Genomic DNA, 17,403 nt, shown 5'->3' on the forward strand with positions numbered 1-17,403 from the left:
TGCTGGGCATACTTGGTCCAGCATGCACCAGCTTGGGGTGGAGGGGGTGTCTGATGGAAGAACTGTCTGCACCGGGCTTCTAGCAGAACTCTGTATGATGAACACAGACTCAGAAGTAAATGATATGAACACAGCCTTTTCCTTACACATTATCAAATGCTGTTAGGCTGATAACATTTCTGATTCAATGTCCTAGAATCACTGTTGTAAAAGGCCAGCAATTTGTCACCATTGAGAAGCTACAGGGCTGAGATACCCCCTAACACCTTCCATCAGACAGACAGCAGCCCACGCTGAGAAATGGGGGTACAGCTCACTAAATGAACTCATGGGAAGTTACATACCTCACTTTGGGGGGCTAAAAGGAATCATCTGAAATATATTTAAAGGAGTCTATTATTTTATAGAAATCCTGTAGTAAATCATTTGTAATAAGAGTATCATTAGCTACCTATGGCATTTCTCTTTAGTGTATATTATGGTTTCATCTTAATAAAAGGATAATAATAATAACATCACCATTTGAGACTCTCTCGTTTAATACTCGCGAGGCTTACATCCATGGATGCAGTTAATACTCCTGTCGAACCGATGGAGAAGCACAGACTGAATGAAGCAGGATAAATACTTTGCTAAAAGGCTCACACAGCTAAGTGGAAAACCCAGGATTCAAGCCCCGGTAACCCAATGCCAGAGGCCATGACTGTGACCACTACGCTACACTGCCATCCTTAGACACTACACATAAGTAACAGGAATTCACAAGAGTGGGACGAAGACACCTAGTTGTTGGTATACGTACCGTAGGCACTCACAGCACCTTATTTAATAAAACCCAATGAAGTAGGAACTATTCCCACTTCCCCCATGAAAAAACTGAGGTTCAGAGATTTTAGGCAACTTGCTAGTTAGTGGCAGAGCCAAAGTCCAAACCCAGACCTTCCAGCTCCAAAGCCCAAGGTCTAACATTTACACTTTGCCTCAAACAACTCTCTCTTTCTAGAGAGGGAGCAAAATTATTACAGGTGTATTTAGTTAGATATAATAGAATAGACGTTTGCTACTGGAGCTAATCAGTCCCCAAATGCAAAAAGTTTCCTTCTGTTCCACAGAGCTCACCTCCAATAGCAGCTGTCCTGCTGTTGGCATCTGGCAGCTCTGTCATCTCAACACAGAGCTCTATGCTCGCCATCAACAGAGAAGGACAATGACAGGCCACTGAACGGGAATGATGTTGCCTCAACCTGGAGGTGACACCTGTCACTCTTCCCATGTTCCCTACGGTCCCACCTAAAGGCAGGGGTTTGGGAACGTTAGTCTTCCGTGTAGCCAGAAAGGAGAAAAGAACTAGAGGCGACCCTTGACCACAAGAGGGTCTCAAGCTACTGTAAACTGCACATCAGTAGTTCCCAAACGTGGTGGAGAGAAGGATCACCTGTTGAAAATGCAGATTCCCGGGGCTCCACTCCATAGGTTGATCCAGTTAAGTCTGAACTGAGCCCCAGGTAATCCAGGTGCAGGTGGTCAGCAGACTGCCCTTCAGGAAGCCTTGCTCTGGATAGATGCAGAACACTCAGAGGTCTATAAACACAATCATCGGAAACTGAGTGCCCTCTGGGGAGCTCTCCCGAAGGTGCCAACCACCCAAGGCCCAGGTGGGAGAGTGCGGAAAGCAAAGAAGACAGACATGCAGACTCCAGACGTGTAACCTGCACGGAAGGCGGAATAAACTGTGGGCTCCCAGAGAGCACAGAGGGGCCCAGCAGCGGCGCCAGAGCTGTGCACGGTCACTCCCAGAAGGAAACAGGGCCTAGGTGCCCAAGGGAACTGCCGTTTCCGCTCACTGGGCATGTATCTGATCACGGTGCTTTTTTGTTTCAAACTTCCCAGGGCTCCCCAGTGAGTGCCTACAAGGGAACGTCCACGCTTCCTGACAGGGCACTGAGACCATCCGCGTTCTTGTCCCAGGATCACTTCCTGCCCCTCTTACCACCCACACGTTGTGCTCACACGTGGTGACCTGATCCCACCCAAAATGTGCCTCCAGGCTTCTGCTCCAGGACACTCTGTCTGCAGGAAGGTCCTTGGGCCCAGGCGCTCTGCACCTACCATGCACTGCTCAAGACTCAGGTGAGAGAGGTCAGCTCTAAGCAGCCTTCCCTGGCACCTGTCTCCTCCTTGTCATTCCTCCTAGGACTAATTAATTCCTCCAAGTAAAACTCAGCACTCTGCTCCAACTACCATAACCATCTCCCCACCCCCCAGAGTCTTAAACTGGACTCTGAAGGGTAATGAAGGAAAGACCTGTTAGCTACTGCCGATATCCCAAAAATCCTCCTGACAGCCAGGGCCCTCGAGCAAGTCACCTGAACCGGCTAAAGTGCCAAGTTTCCTTGTGTCTGTTTGGAATTACACATACTAAAGTTTACTAATGATAGAGAAAGAAAATTACTACTACAACTGCAGGCACCTAGAAGAGGCCAAATATGCATCTGCCGACTGGATGGGGAGGCAGGGGGATAACAAATAGTGGCTCCTGGTGTGCTTGCTCTGCCAGGCTTCGAGCTCCTTGGAGGCGCCCGGCCTTCAGTCCCCAACCATCCCCGGCACCTGCACAGGCCTCCTGCATAGGAAGAGCTCAAAGAAGGATGCTGGGTGGATCTGAGGTGAGGCAAACGCTGTTCCCTGAGCAGCCTGGCATCCTAAGCAGACCCCCAGCTCCTGAAAGGACATGCCAGACAGGGAGCCTCCAGGAACCACAGGGAGGGAGAGAGAGAAGGAGGGAGGGAGGGATGGAAGGACAGAGGGAGAGATTGAAGACCCCAGGTCCTGCCTAGAGGCCCCTTTGCTCTTACTTAGGGACTGCGGGCAAGGCAGAGAGAAGGCACACCCACGGGCTCCTTCCATCCTGCTGCCACCCAAGACGTCAGCAGAGGTTCTCTGAGTGTTTCTGCACCTGCTAAAGCCAGCACTGGACCTTTAGGCCCACAAGCCTCACAGCACTAAATTCAGCCTCAAAGCTACACATCATAATTTGATTTTTCCTAAACATTGATTCCTTAAACCAATTTATTTCCTTTTAGGTTAAACTTTACGTGCCAGCCCTAATTTTCGTTACTCGTTACTAATTTTCTTCTCAGTGGTTTGAGCTTCTCAGGCAGGACCAAGTACTTCTCGGGTGCTCTGTGGAGAGCGTCCCATGGAAAGCCTCCTCTTGGAACCCTGAATCATCAAACCTCAGCACTAAACCTCGTCTACAGACAGAGAACCAGTTCCTTAAGAGAACAAGGGAAAGCAGATATCCCTACTACCTATGGATCCAAAAATGCATTGCATTAGCACTAACCTCACATCTCTGGGAGCACGTGGGCACTGGGTGGAAGAAGTCTACTCTTATGCAGAGCAAATCTGATCAGAGAACAGGTGCATCCACAGATGATGTTCCCCCAGAGGCACAAGTTTGCAAAGACGTAAGGTATCCCCCCCCCCAAAAGATTATTCTCTTATCCTGAGAAATAAAGTAGCTATACCAAGCAGAACCAGATAGTATCAGCTAAGTTGGACCCCACAGCAGAGCAACTGGATTCGGCTTGCCCAGAGGGACTTCCTAAGCCTACTGGAGTGAAGCCCTGCTACTGAGACCACCACCTTCATGAGCAGAGGGGAGTTCAAGCCACTGAAGCTTGCCATCAGACCAGCGCCGGCAAAAGGAAGAATAAAACTCCCCGCGAAAGTCAGCCTCTGTCATTTCGCCAGAAGCTTATCTGAGAAAACAAAGGGTCATCTGTATCTGTGTGCTTCAAACCGGTTCTTCCGGAAGTCGTTATCTGCCTGATGATAACAGCATCTGAGCTTCCAAGATTCCCAGGGAGTCTTGCACAGATACCAAAGCTGGTCTTTGCAGGTAAAAGAGCCACAGTTGGACTCACTGTTAATATTTCCAATTTGATATGAAACCAGGGAATCATCCAAAAATGCCATCAGTGCCCAAGAGTATCCCTTTGGGTGATAGCAGATCCCCCAATAAGTAATTAATACAAAGGGGAAGTTTGGAGAAAAGAATATAAACTGCCTGGTTTTTACATAACATCCTTAGAGGAAGCAAGAAGCACATAAAATGATAATTATCAAAAATTCCCAAATCCACTGCATAGACCATTCATTATATATTTGTAAACATCTCGTAAATGTTTGGGGGGATGTTTGAGGGGATATCTGAAAACAACACAAATATTTACATATTATTGGACCCTTTTTTTATCTGACAATTCCCAGCGGCAATCAAAAGAGCCTGCGCCTCACTTTATTTCAGTATTACTCACACAAACATTCACCCAACAAATGGTAAATTCTACTGTGCACTGAACACTATTTTATCATTTCTATCACACAATAATTTAATGGGGCTTAACCTATCTGCCAATTGGAAACTGTCCCCAACTGACCACAAGGCAAGTACTAGTTTTAATGTATATTCCAAAGGTACAAAAATAGATTAAGAGGAGGGAAAAGTGTTTTTTGTTTTCCCAAGTGCATCAGGACCCACCCGAAGTTCTCCTTCCTTCTTCCCACTGAGTAACACTAGTGTTTAGTCAGAAGCTAGGAGAGGGGTCTTTTCTGCATCTGGGGGAGCTCACGGTTTGTTCTGGTGGTGTGAATAAACACTAGATGAATTTAGCCCCTCGTAAAGAAAAACATGCAAGAAAGGGCATTTCTTTGTATGTGTATACCCTGGGCTGCACGGAACAGAAGTCATCTCACAGCCTCCCACCTGCCACCAATGACTCCGTATTCGGGGCAGAAATCCAGAGAGGGGCCTCCTGTTTGGAATAGCTCAGTGGGCTTTAAAAAAAAAAAAAAAAAAAAAGTCAAATCCAGAAAGTTCATGCAACTTAAATATGCAAAATGTGTCTGAAAACAGCCATGGGCGCAGGAGGACAGAGAACCTGACCCCCTAATGGAGGGACAAGTGTAGATGTGGGTGCCTAGGTGACAGGAGATGACAGGAGGCTGTGAAGTGGGTCTGAGCTGGTGTTCTGGGCTTGGATCTGAAAGGCAGAGACACGACAGGGGCCGGGAGGCGGGCGGCGGGCGGCGGGTCCCCGGGGCGCACTGGGGCTCAGATGTCTCTGAGAGAACCTGCTCCAGCGCCCCCTGCGAGACCGCTCTTTCCGGGCACCCGCTGCTCGGGGCCCCACCGGGCATTCCGCTGCTGCCCTAAGCGGATACGGACTCGGCACAGAGCTCCGGGCGTATGAAGCCAGCACCCCAGGCTGCGGCCCCGGACTTCCGAGCCTCTGCAGCAACAGTTTTCCAGCGGGATAACTACGGCAAACGCCTCCAGCGAAAACGCTCACCCGGACCCGCGGCGCCAAAGCCAGGGACGCGCACGCGGCGGGCAATGAGCGATGCGGCTAGGAGCGAAGGCTGCAAACGTCGGGCTCGGAAGATCCCACACAAGGAGAAACTTCCCGAGGACGCCAACGAGGGTCGCGTCTGCGTCCAGGGAAGCAGCGAGAATCCCCCGGCAGGTGGTGCGGAGCCGGTGAAAGGCGCAGGCGAGGGGACCCGAGCGGCGGCCGGAGCTGCTCCCCCGCGCGACGCGGGTGACGGGAACAGGTCTCAGCCTCGCGCACGCGGGTCCCTTCACGCCCAGAGTCCCAGGAGGGAGACGGGGAGCGTCTCTCTTGGTCCCCTAGGACACATCCCTAGCGCGGAGAGGGGCCCTCGAATCCAGGCCCCGGCGGGACGCAAACAAACTTGGGGCGCCGAGACGCTCGGTCCGTGGATCCCCGAGTCCGGGCGCCCCCGCCCGCGGCGCGCCACTACTTACACGAAGACCCCGAAAAGCAGGGCTCGGACCCCGATCTCGATGGCCAGTTCTCGCATGGTGTGGCCGGAGCAGCTCCCGCGGCGGCTGCGGCTGGTGCTGTCCGCGGCTCCCCCGCAGCTCGGCCGGCTCCGGCTCTCCAGACCCGGGGCGGCGAGGGAGGCGCGCTCCAGGCCGCGGGCGGGGGCGGGCGCCCGGAGGGGCGGGCGGGTGGCGGGGAGGGCTCAGCCCAAACCTCCTGCCTCAGGCTCCGGGGCTCAGGGACGCTGCGCTGGCCGCTCCCACGCTCCCGGCCCCGAGCGGAGGACGCCTCGGGGACTCCCCGCTCCCCTGCGCCGGGCACCGCCTCCGCGTTCTGAGCCCTCGCCGTGCGCTCGCGGCCAGGCGAGGGAAAGCCCGGGGAAGCCCGGCCGCCGCCGCCGCCTCCCCTGCGCGCTCCCCGCCAGTGGGCGGCCCCTGGGCTCGGCGCCCGGGCAGCGCGCTCACTGGGCTCTGCCTGCGGCCCCTCTGCGTCTCCTCGCTCGGCCTCTGACTCTCGCTCTCGGGTCTCTCGCTCCCTGGCACACGCACGCACGTGGGCAGGTAGTAGGAGAGCGCTTTGGGAATTCTCTCCGGCTCCAGACAGCCCTGGCACTCACTGTTCGTGCCAGCCAGCGCTCCCTCCCATCCGTTTTCTGCCCTTCCTACATCTTTCTAACCTGGAATCATTTCTTTTTTTCTAGGAAGTTCCCCCGAGATTACTCGCAGGCTTTGCTTTGCCCTCAGGAAGAGCCAGCCAGACTCTAGGGTCCTGGCACAGACTGAGCAAAGGCGAGCCTGACTCCTTGCCATGCCACCAGCGCCAGGCCAGGGGACCCCTCCCGCGCAGCCCCCAGCAGCTTTGGACCGCGCTGTGAAATGTGAAAAGAGACTGGCACAGTCCCTACCCCGGCGATCAGTGTCGCTCACGGCTGACACAGCACTGTCATCAGCACCTGAGGCAGCAGGGGCTGCAAGGAGGACCAGGAGCCTCAACCTCAGGGTTCAGAGTCAAAGGCCAGATCCTCACCGGTGACCTGAGGGTCGGGACCTCAAGCCAGAGCCCAGCGAGGGTTAGGCTTTGCTTTCCCATCACCTGTCAGGACTGTGTATATTTCTCAGAATTTGCACTTGTCTTTATTAATTTAAACCAAATGGACATTCAAGATGCAAAACTCATATTAACCATAACCATTAGGTTGTCTCTGGGGGGCCCAGATCTCTTCTGGGTTTTGTGAGCTGGGAAAATGGATTCGAATGTGGTTCCTGGGGATGAGGAGCCATAGCTCAGCCTCAGACAAGAGGGAGAGTAGGAAGAAAGAAGACCTTAGGAGGAGGCCTTAGGCATCAGCAAAGGGCAAAGAGACCCTACCTCCAAAGGGACATATGATGGATCCAAGATTCCTGAGCCAAGACATCTCAGGGTCTAGGAAAGAGAGGCAGACAGATGAGGAACAATCCTGGCTCTGTGTGGAAGGGACTCCATCCCGGAAGCCCCAGAGGCAGGAACTGTATCTAGTTAGCTTGTCACTGTATACACAATGCCTGGCACACTGTGCTTGGTAAGTATTCGGTGAATGAATGAATGACTATATAAATCAGTCACGTGGGGTGTCAGATGTGGATAGAGTAGGAAGGACTTGGAGGAAGGAGGTGTGGGTCTGTCTCCTCTGTGCCTTGGGCCCTACAACTACCCTGGACACAACTGGACTGGGTTGTGGTGTAGGAGAGCCCATAGTAACTCAGTGAACTCCAATGACCCAGATCCGAGACTGTCAGGTGGCCAGGTTCCAGATTACTAACAAGAGCCCATGATATTAACACATCGCTTACCTATATGCATCAACTGAGCACAGCCTCTGCAAAGCCATGTGTTGGGTGTTAGGATTCATAATCCAAATCTGCCCTCAAGGAGATAGGCAGACAAGGAACCATGAAGAAACATTAAGGAACTATGCAAAGCAGTACCAATCAGTCCCAAAGGAGTGCTTCAGAAAACTGGATCACTCAGAGATCAGGGTTGGAGCCATTCCTTTGGTCTGGGGTGGCCAGAGCACAAAGCCCTGTCAAGGAGAGTTGGTTCTTAAAAGGTAAAGGAAATTCCAAGTGAGGGCAAGAGCACAAGTAGGTGAAGGGGGCAGAAGGTGGAAGGGGTTTGGAGGGCAGAGTGGATTGACCTTGTGGCAGAGCTGAAGGGTGGACCAAGGTTAAATTCATGGTGGAGACCTAATTGTGTTGGTCCTGCCCACCAGGGACTGTTATCAAGATCACAGAATTAGGGACTTCCCTGGTGGTGCAGTGGTTGGGAATCCACCTGCCAATGCAGGGAACATGGGTTCGAGCCCTGGTCTGGGAGGATCCCACATGCTGTGGAGCAACTAAGCCCGTGTGCCACGGCTGGTAAGCCTGCATTCTAGAGCCCGCGAGCCACAACTACTGAGCCCGCATGCCACAACTACTGAAGCCCGTGCACCTAGAGCCCGTGCTCCGCAACAAGAGAAGCCACCACAATGAGAGGTCCGCGCACTGCAGCAAAGAGTAGCCCCTGCTCGATACAACTAGAGAAGGCCCGTGTGCAGCAATGAAGACCCAATGCAACCAAAAGTAAATAAATAAAATTGATTCTTTAAAAAAAAAAAATCACAGAATTAGAATATTTGTGCAACATTTTCTTGATCATTTCTTGCTTTTATTAGAGATGCCTAGAGAAGGAGTTTGAAAAGGTATGTGACCTCACTGCTGCCATCATGAAGAAGTGACTTTGAAACACAGATCTAAAGAGCTGCCCAGTTCAACGCCCCATCTGATGCTTGAACTGATTCTGTGCTCTCCCCACAATGTGGTCATCCTGTACGTATTGGAAATCCTGCCACTGATAAAGAATTCACCCTTGAGGGAGCTTGTACCCTCTTCAGACAGCTCTGTTGAAATCTCTTCCTTATAAGGAATTACAACAAAACGCTGTCCTGTAACTTATATCAGTACATTAGTCCTGCCCCACCTGCTCCCACCCCCTGCCTGCTAGCTGCACAGAACCGATACAGTCAGAACTTCTGGGGTGCCAAGGAACAGATGGCTCAACCCAAATTCATTTAAAAAAAAAAAAAAAGAAGAATTTGAAAGTTCAGGGGAAGATCAGGCTTCAGGCACAGCTGGATTCAGGATCTAAGCAATGTCACCAGGACTTGATTCTTTCTACCTCTGCTCTGTCTGCACTGTATTGGCTTCAGTCTTGGGTTCCTGGTAGTTACAAGATGATTGCCAGAAATCCAGCTTTCCATGCTCTCAGGATCAAATTTAATGGGAAAGACCTCTATCTTGATGCCAGCAGTCCCAACAAAAGTGTCATTGAATGTCATTGGCACTGCCCAGCCCTGAAGCGATCACCATGGTCTGGGTATCATGATGGCTTGATTGTCTCAGGCCTGGGTCACATGCTTCATCCCTAAGCTGGGAGTGGAACCTTCACCCAGAGCCCCTGAGCTGAGAATGGGAGAAAGTGGACCCCCAAATACAGGGCTGATGCTTTGGAGGAGGGAAAATATTTGAGGTAGAGCAAACTAACATAGGCCAGGATACCCCCTTCCATGCCACAACCGTGCAGATTGCAGAAAACTAGCGTGTTTCCCTGAGTTCTTGTCCTGTCCCTCAGTCTTTAACCAGTAGAAGAGTTATCCACGATAAGGCTGCCCTGTCTTTGCTTTGTCATGCAGACTTACAGAACTGCCTTTAAACAAAGCTTCGATGTCACCCAGAGGCTCCTCTTCAGCTGCCCAGTCTCTTCCATCTCCACCCTTTTGGCAACTCTGTCATCTGCTCTAATAATCCCCTTTCTTGTTTACCAAAGTCAGCTGTCAAGGGAAAGCTCTAGCCTTGTTCATTACATAAACCTGGATCAGGATATTCCTTGGTGTGTCTGTCCATCTCTCTCTCTCTCACAGAGAATTTATTATTTAAGCTAGGTCCCTCTTGAAGGGCAGTCCCCATGAAAGGGACTAAAGATGCCATCCTCGGTGTTCCAAATCCCACAAAGCGGGAGGCCACTCCCATGGGTGTGGGGTGGCCAGCTCCAGCAGCTGTCTAGCTGTGAACATGTGCCAAAGGGTAGAGACCTTCGAAGTGCCATGGTGTTGCAGCAGCACATACAGGAGTGGACAAGCGAGTGAAGTAAAGCAGGTTAGATAAAGCAATCCAGCCAGTTGCCCAGCTTGGCAGCCCCTGCTGGGTCTTCAGAAGACTCCCATGGAACGTGATGAGTTCTCTAGAGAAGGAAGCATGGGTCAGAGGCTCTAGCAGTCTCAGAAACGTTCTATCATAAGACATAAACATGCCAATCCCTTACCAAGATAAAGTGAGCACCGTAACTGTAAAATGTGAGATTGATCTTTGAAAAATCACTTCAGAATGTAGACACTCGAATGGGTGCAGCTTCCCTCAATGCCTCTGTGGCTGCACACATTTTCAAAGTGCTACTTGGGGAAAATCTCTCATATTTCATATTGAGCTTGTGGGCATGCCAAGAAAATCACCCTCATCCCTTCGCAGTCATGCCTCTGCTGTTGGATTTTTTCTTTAAATTCCCAAATGGTATTGTCCAGTATGATGATCCCATATTGATCAGATTTTTGGCTATTTCTAAAAACCAAAGCCACTTTCAGAAAACACAAATTTGCAACAATTTCTTATTATGTCATTTCCAAAAGTTATACTTTGTATCTCAATGATACCCACCTAGCTGCTCTAAGAGTGTGGCCTGGAAACAGGTAGCCAGCATGGTGATCCTTCCCTATGGAGACCCACACATTCAGGCTTTCCACTGTGGTTGCCTGGTATGAACTTGCTGATGTGCCTAAAACACCAGGGATCAAAGAGGAATTTCAGAAGAGGTCATCAAGTTCAACTTGGTTCATGAATATCTTCCACAAGGGTCTCAATAAATATCTGTCTGCTTGAACACCTCAAGGGATGAGGAACTCACTCGCTGCTCATTCCATCTCTGGAGAGACCTATTGTCATTGACGTTTGAGTAGAAACAGACTTGCCTGTAGCCTACATCCATGGCTCCAAATTGTGCTTTGGGGACCACACAGAATATAGTCAATGCCTAGTCTTCTATGTTATGGCTCTTTAATTATTCTACAACTGGAAAGGAAGAGAGACAGAGATAAGAATGGAGGGAGAGACAGAGAGGAAGAGAGAGAGTAGGTCTTCTCTTTTCCAAGTTAAATATTCTCAGTTCTTTCACCTTCTGGTAGTAATATTTATAAGACCTCTGAGGATATAGCACTGCAGACCCAACACTGAAGTGCATTAAGCCAAATTCCACATAATAAAAGGTAATTTTCCTACTTCCTGGAAAGAGATAAAGCACACTGAAAGTGATTTAACCCTTTAATATCTTCAGAGTAGTTGTTAGGCCATCAAAGGAGAAAATGTATGAATTAATGAAGTCTTCAGGGAAAAACGTTACTTCAGTTCTTAGAAAGCTTTAAGTTAGAAACTTTCTTTTTTAGCAGGATTTTGCCTCTTATTTTCAAATTCATCATGTGAAAAGTCAGAGTAACACTACCTTTGCTTTGTCCAAAAAGAAATCTTTGTAAGGGAGCCACCAATAGGATTCTCATTGCCATAGATGCTCTGTCACAAATTAGAATCTTGGAATATTAGTGCAAGGGAAAAAAATTAAAGATTAAGAAGTCTTTGTTCTTAGTGCACAGCTAGTTCTGCTCCTTCGCTTGTGGGTGGTCCAGGGCCTTGCCAAGACCCCCCTCAGGGAGTCAGGGGCAGGACCAGGAGCGGAACCAGAACCCAAGTTCCCTCATTCACAGTCCTGTGCTTTTTAATGGCACCTAGCTGCATCTTGGGTGAAATCTGATTGTTATTTTGATTTGTGTTTCCCTGATGGCTAATGATGTTGAGCATCTTTTCATGTGAGTTTTGGCCATTCTTTCATCTTCTTTTGTGAAGTATCTCTGCATGTTTGTTGCCTATTTTTAAATTGGATTTTTGGTTTTTATTATTGATTTGAAGGAGTTTTTAATATATTCTGAACCCTAATCCTTTCTTAGACATACATATTACCAATATCTCCTACCTGTGCCTTAACTTTTCATTTTCTTTACAGTACCTTTCGAAGAGCACTCATTTTTAATTTTGATGAAGTCCAACTTATCAATTTCCTCTTTTATGGTTGTTCATTTGCCTGCTCCACATCTGTGAAGATTTTCCCCTACGTTTTCTTCTAGAAGCTCTATAATGTTAGCTTTTACATTTAGGTCTATGTTATGTCTCAAATTAATTTTTGCATATGGTATAAAGTAGGGGCTGAGGTTCTTTTTTTCATAAGGATATCCGGTTACTCAGTATTGCTTGTTAAGAATACTATCTTTTCAGGTTGAATTACCTTGACAGCTTTGTCAAAAACTGACAATTTGTATTGGTCCCCTCGATTCTTTTCATTTTCTCCACCCATCTCCTCGGGGTCCTGCTCTGTGCTAGCCAACACCAGGGGACTTGTACCAATGTTCATTACAGCTTTATGCATGAGAACCAAATATTGGAACCAGCCAAATGCTTATTAACAGGAAATGGATAAATGGTGGCATAGTCATACAATGAAATACCACTAAGTGATAAAAAGAAATGAGCTACTGATACATGCAAACACATGAATAAATCTGAAAAACATATTCTGAGCAAAAGAAACCAGACATAAAAGAGAACATACCATATGATTCTATTTATATGAGCCTCTAGAACAGGCAAACTGGGCTATGGTGATAGAGAGGGAAACGGTGGTTTCCTCTGGGTGGCGACGAGAAAGTGGCACAGGGGAACTTCCTGAGGTATTAGAAATATTCTGTGCTTAATTGGGATGCTGGTTCCATGGGTACATACATTTGTCAGTATTCATCCAACTGTATATTTTAAATCTATGTATTTAATTGTGTGTAAGTTATATCTTAACTTTTTTTAAAAAGAGGGAAAACAAAGGAAAAAATTAGGTCACAGGATGAGGAGAAAATTCTCAGTGGGATCCCCCAAGCAAACAATGCCAACTCCTCAGTTCGTCCAAGTATTCTGACTGCCATGGGGTCAGACGCACTCAGCACAACTGCCATGGTTGTCTTTCAGAGACCCAAATGGAAAGGTCTCTTCCAGGGAGTATTTAGAAGCTGCTCAAATGCTCCTTGCAAGGAGGCACTCAGATAACAGTAGAGGTTGTTTCCCTGGCTGCTGACCTGATCTGACTGGTGAGCTCAATACTCCAGCCAATTCTTCCCGGGCAACTCTTCCTTTGTTTTGAAATTTTTAGCCTTCATTAGCCGGAAATCTTTCTCCCGGGAGCTGCACGCGCTGGTCACCTTCTTACCTCCAGAAGGAGGAAAGGGCAGCTCCACGCAGCTCCCCACCCATGTTCTTGTCCTGTCAGGAAACTAGGCTGCCCAGTCAGTCCTTTCTCTCAACACCACCTCTTGCCTTGTGAGTGCTGCAAAAATACCCACCAAGGAAAAGAGAAATGTTTTCCTTTATGAACCAGATTCCTCCAGGTCATAACTGCTATCCTGGGGATGAAGTCGGCTGCAGGGCCAGGCCGGGGAGCAGTGCCTTCACTGGATAACTGAGATTTGGCCCTTCAAAACATCAACGCTTGCTAAAGGCTGTTATTTCACCATTATAGCTTCATTTGTGTAGCAAGGAAGTCTTTCCTCTTCAAAGATCCCCTTTTAAAGCATAAATTCTCCGAAGCAGAGTCATACCTCAGGCTGTTTAACAACGGCATCTTCTTTTTCATATGTCAATTTGCTGTTTACAACACACACTCCCATGCATTACCTCCTTTGATCCTCACCACAAGATCACACGTGGAAGAAAAGTTTTTATTATTATTATTATTATCTCCACCACTTTTTTTAGAAGATAAAGCTTGTGGTTATGTGGCTCACCCAGACCACCTAGATGGTCAGTTGTAGAGCCGAACTAAAGGGCAAGTCTTCCAGTAACAGGCTCCGTGTCCTTTCCAGCATGCCAAGGCCCCTGGCCCTCACCATCCAAGTGGGGATTGATGGGATGCTGGGAGAGCAGAAATGGAACACAGGACCGGCGCCTGGCAAAGGCAGGAAGGCTGCCTGGGGCAGGATATTGGAGAGTGAGCAGAGGGGTTGATGATAGGAAGGAAGGGGTGACAAGGCCCACCTTCACCTGCTCTGTAGTTTGGCATATATGTCCTCAGAGAACCTTAAACACACCAGGAACTCAGAACGTGCCTGTAACTGAAACTACTTCACCAAGTCTTCCAGGCCAGCAGGGTGAATCAATTATGATTCCTCTAGTAGCAACTGATAGAAAACCCAACTCAGATTGCCCTGGCCAGTGACCAGAGGGGATGCTGGGTTCAGGCTGTCTTTGCACACCACTCAATAGTACTGCTCTGTTGTCTTCAACTCAGATTTGTTCTCTCCTTGTTGGGCAGCTCCATCTTACAGCCTCCTAGGTTCAAGTTCAGCAAAGAAAAAAAATATGGGTGTGTGTATTTGTTTTCCGTTCTTGCCAAAGTCCTGAGATCTGCTCTGATTAGACCAGCTTGGGTCATGGGTCCATGACGGTGGGGGACTATGCTTGGCGACTGCGATTGGGATAACTCTGGGGCATAAACCCATCCCTTAAACCAAGAGGAACAAGAGTGGAAAGCGGGTAGAACCTTGAGCTAAAGTCAGTTACTATGGCCAAAGAAGGGTGAATGGATATCGAGAAGGCAGATTTCAAATGCCCACCACGCAATAAGATGCCCACCACATAGATCTCACTAGAAGGTAATCTCCAATAGGACAGGATCTTTTCCATGTTCACTGCTATGTCCCCTCGAAAAATACTTGGCACATAGTAGGTACTCAGTAAATAGTGATATTTATCATACAAATGAATAAATGAGCGAAACTCAAGCTTTCAGAGAAGCTGCTAAGTATGGTATCACACGGTTTGGTTTTGCTCATCACTTCCTTGGCCCAAACTAGGATTTCAGGAAAGAGTTGGGTGCAGAGCCACCTCCAGCAGCTATGCCTGTTTGTGTTACGTCCATCTGCCTGAAAGTCCGTTTGCCACTTGAGCTTAAAGCAGACAACACGTGTCTTTTCTATCATGGTGCAAGTGACATTGATGAGTTTCACAAGTTAATATACATATTAAGACTGCATCTTGGAGCCCAACTTCTAAAGAAATCTTTCCACCCTTCGTGTCCTTCGTTCTTCCTCAAAGAGCTTAAGGAGACCCTACTGCAAGGGGATAATGTGTATAGAGCAGCAGTGGACAGATATGCACACATCTTGGCACAGGGGCCCCAAACAGCACTGCCAGTGACCAACAGCACAGGCTTCTGGATTTCCAAAAGCTATTACCCTGTAGGTGTACAGCCTTTGCAGAGATGGAACTGAGAATAAAGGTTGCGTTACCTGACTTGCTACTCACCAACTTCTCCAAATATGACTCCCAAGGCCATGGAGTTCTCTAATCATAATGTATGGGATTTCAAGGATAACATGAAAACCCCATATTGTTTGTAAAGTTTGGAATATGTGTTTATTTTTCTGAGAAGAGGGTCCATAATTTTTATCTGATTCTTGTAAAGCTTCATAGGAAAAAAAATTCAAGAACCTCTGCTTTAGTAATTATCAGATCAAATCACCTATGACCCTGGTAAGCTTTGATCAGCAGCAACTCCAGCCTTGTGCCCCAGAGGCATTAAACAGCTTCTTTTTTAATGATTCCAATGGGATAACAAAGATTTTCTCTCATGGTCAGACTTGGAATCAGGTCCACCTGGGCATCTGATGTACCCAGCCTACATTTGGATAGGTTGAGGGCCCCTGAACATGAGGAAAGAGGAATGAAGTGGCCTGGGGTGGAGCTGTGTGTTCCATCCAGGGTGTCCCTGAAGGCTGACATTTCGAAACTTCTATAACTAGGGCTCTCTTCCCAAAAGGCATGACCCACCTTCACAGGATAGGTGTCCTCAGGGCTTTGTCCTGCGCCATCCACACTTTCTTGCCTAACCTTCTCCATTAAGACCTTAGAGGCATTTATGCAAGATTCCCAAGACTGGGTCAGGATAAGGATAACCAGTCCAAAAGAACTGGCATTTGATGACCAGCTGCCAATGACCACTTTCTGGAAGCCTCCTGACTCAGGGATAGTGGATGCCTGTCGTCTTTCTACCCAGCATCAATCTGTCTTTCTTAGGCGAATAGTCCTTGATTTTCTGGGGGAACAACTGTGGTGTAAGAGCCTAAAATGAAGATCCAATATTATGTGCTGTCTGGACATCTGGTGAAACCAGGAGGGCTTCAAATGGCCTAACTGCTCATTTCCCTCCCTGCTCTGCTCTTGTGGATAAGGCCCCTAGACAATGACCTCCTTGTCACTCAGGAACCAGGCACAGTTTCTGCTTATCCCAAGTGCCAGGTTTCAGATCCCTACCAACCTGCAAAATTATTCCAACAGGCCAATCACATCTTCCCATGGAAACTGGGGGTCACTCCACTTGTTCATGCTATTCCTGGGTGCAACCCTCATGTAGCCCTGTGTGCCATGCAGTCTCCTCCTTCCTGGGACTATGAGTGCATGTCACTACTAAACCACTGTCTACCTCACCTATCCAGTGCCAGGGGTCATGTGTCCTATGTTGGCCATCCCTATAACCCCAGGTCAGGAACACCTCCCTCACCAAAGAGGGGAATAGGAGGTGATTAAGACAATCAGCATCTCCACCCTCACATCTTGTGCTTCCAGTAAAGCTGACCTCACCCTGGCCTCAAAGATGTGCATTTGACTCAGGCCTGGCCAATCAGAATATACATTCTTTCGGCCACAGTGATTGGTCAGGGATGGACACATGACCTGGTTAGAACCAATGAGATACAATGCAACATCTCCTCCCACTGCTGAGAAAGGCACTTTTCTTCTTGCTTCAACTTAGACCTTGGAGGAGGTGGGACTGGAGCTGGCCCCTTTCACCAAAAAGATCCTGAGAATTATGCTAGTATGGAGGAGAAGAGGGATAAGATTTAGAGAAATCAGGCCCCACTGAGATTGTAAGAGGCCCTGGGGGAAGTTAGGCCTAAAGCTACTAATACTTGGACTTCCCACTTCTCTAAGCCACAGCATTCCTGGTTTTGGTTAAGACAGTTTGATTAGGATATTTTTCTGTCATCGAGACCTAACTGAATCATTAAAATCTCTTATATCAATCACAGAGTGTTTGCCAAATATCTACCATGTGTCAAGCACTGTTGAGGGATATGTGGGGGACGAAGAGTTATAGGGGCTACAAAAGTTTAGTGAGCGGGCTTCCCTGGTGGCGCAGTGGTTGAGAATCCGCCTGCTAATGCAGGGGACACGGGTTCGAGCCCTGGTCTGGGAAGGTCCCACATGCCCAGGAGCAACTGGGCCCGTGAGCCACAATTACTGAGCCTGCGCGTCTGGAGCCTGTGCTTTGCAACGAGAGGCCGCGACAGTGAGAGGCCCGCGCACCGTGATGAAGAGTGGCCCCCGCTCGCCAC

At 48.6% G+C, this 17,403-nt stretch overlaps 1 protein-coding gene across 8 annotated transcripts in view; it reads right to left on the bottom strand.

The window, feature by feature from the left end:
• The window catches only part of PLPP4 (phospholipid phosphatase 4), a 440,221-nt gene that overhangs the window by 217,757 nt on the left and 205,061 nt on the right, over positions 1-17,403 (bottom strand). For 4 of the 8 annotated variants that reach the window (XM_061192677.1, XM_061192651.1, XM_061192606.1 and 1 more), the window contains exon 1: positions 5,834-5,973. The exons of the other annotated variants lie outside the window; for them this stretch is intronic. In XM_061192677.1, the coding sequence (XP_061048660.1) occupies positions 5,834-5,889 (56 nt within the window). In that variant the 5' untranslated portion in view covers positions 5,890-5,973. Of the gene's footprint in view, positions 1-5,833; positions 5,974-17,403 lie in introns of those variants that run through there. 8 annotated transcript variants of the gene reach the window in all.

The sequence above is a fragment of the Eubalaena glacialis genome, chromosome 1, assembly GCF_028564815.1.
Source record: "Eubalaena glacialis isolate mEubGla1 chromosome 1, mEubGla1.1.hap2.+ XY, whole genome shotgun sequence".
Classification (NCBI taxonomy): domain Eukaryota; kingdom Metazoa; phylum Chordata; class Mammalia; order Artiodactyla; family Balaenidae; genus Eubalaena; species Eubalaena glacialis.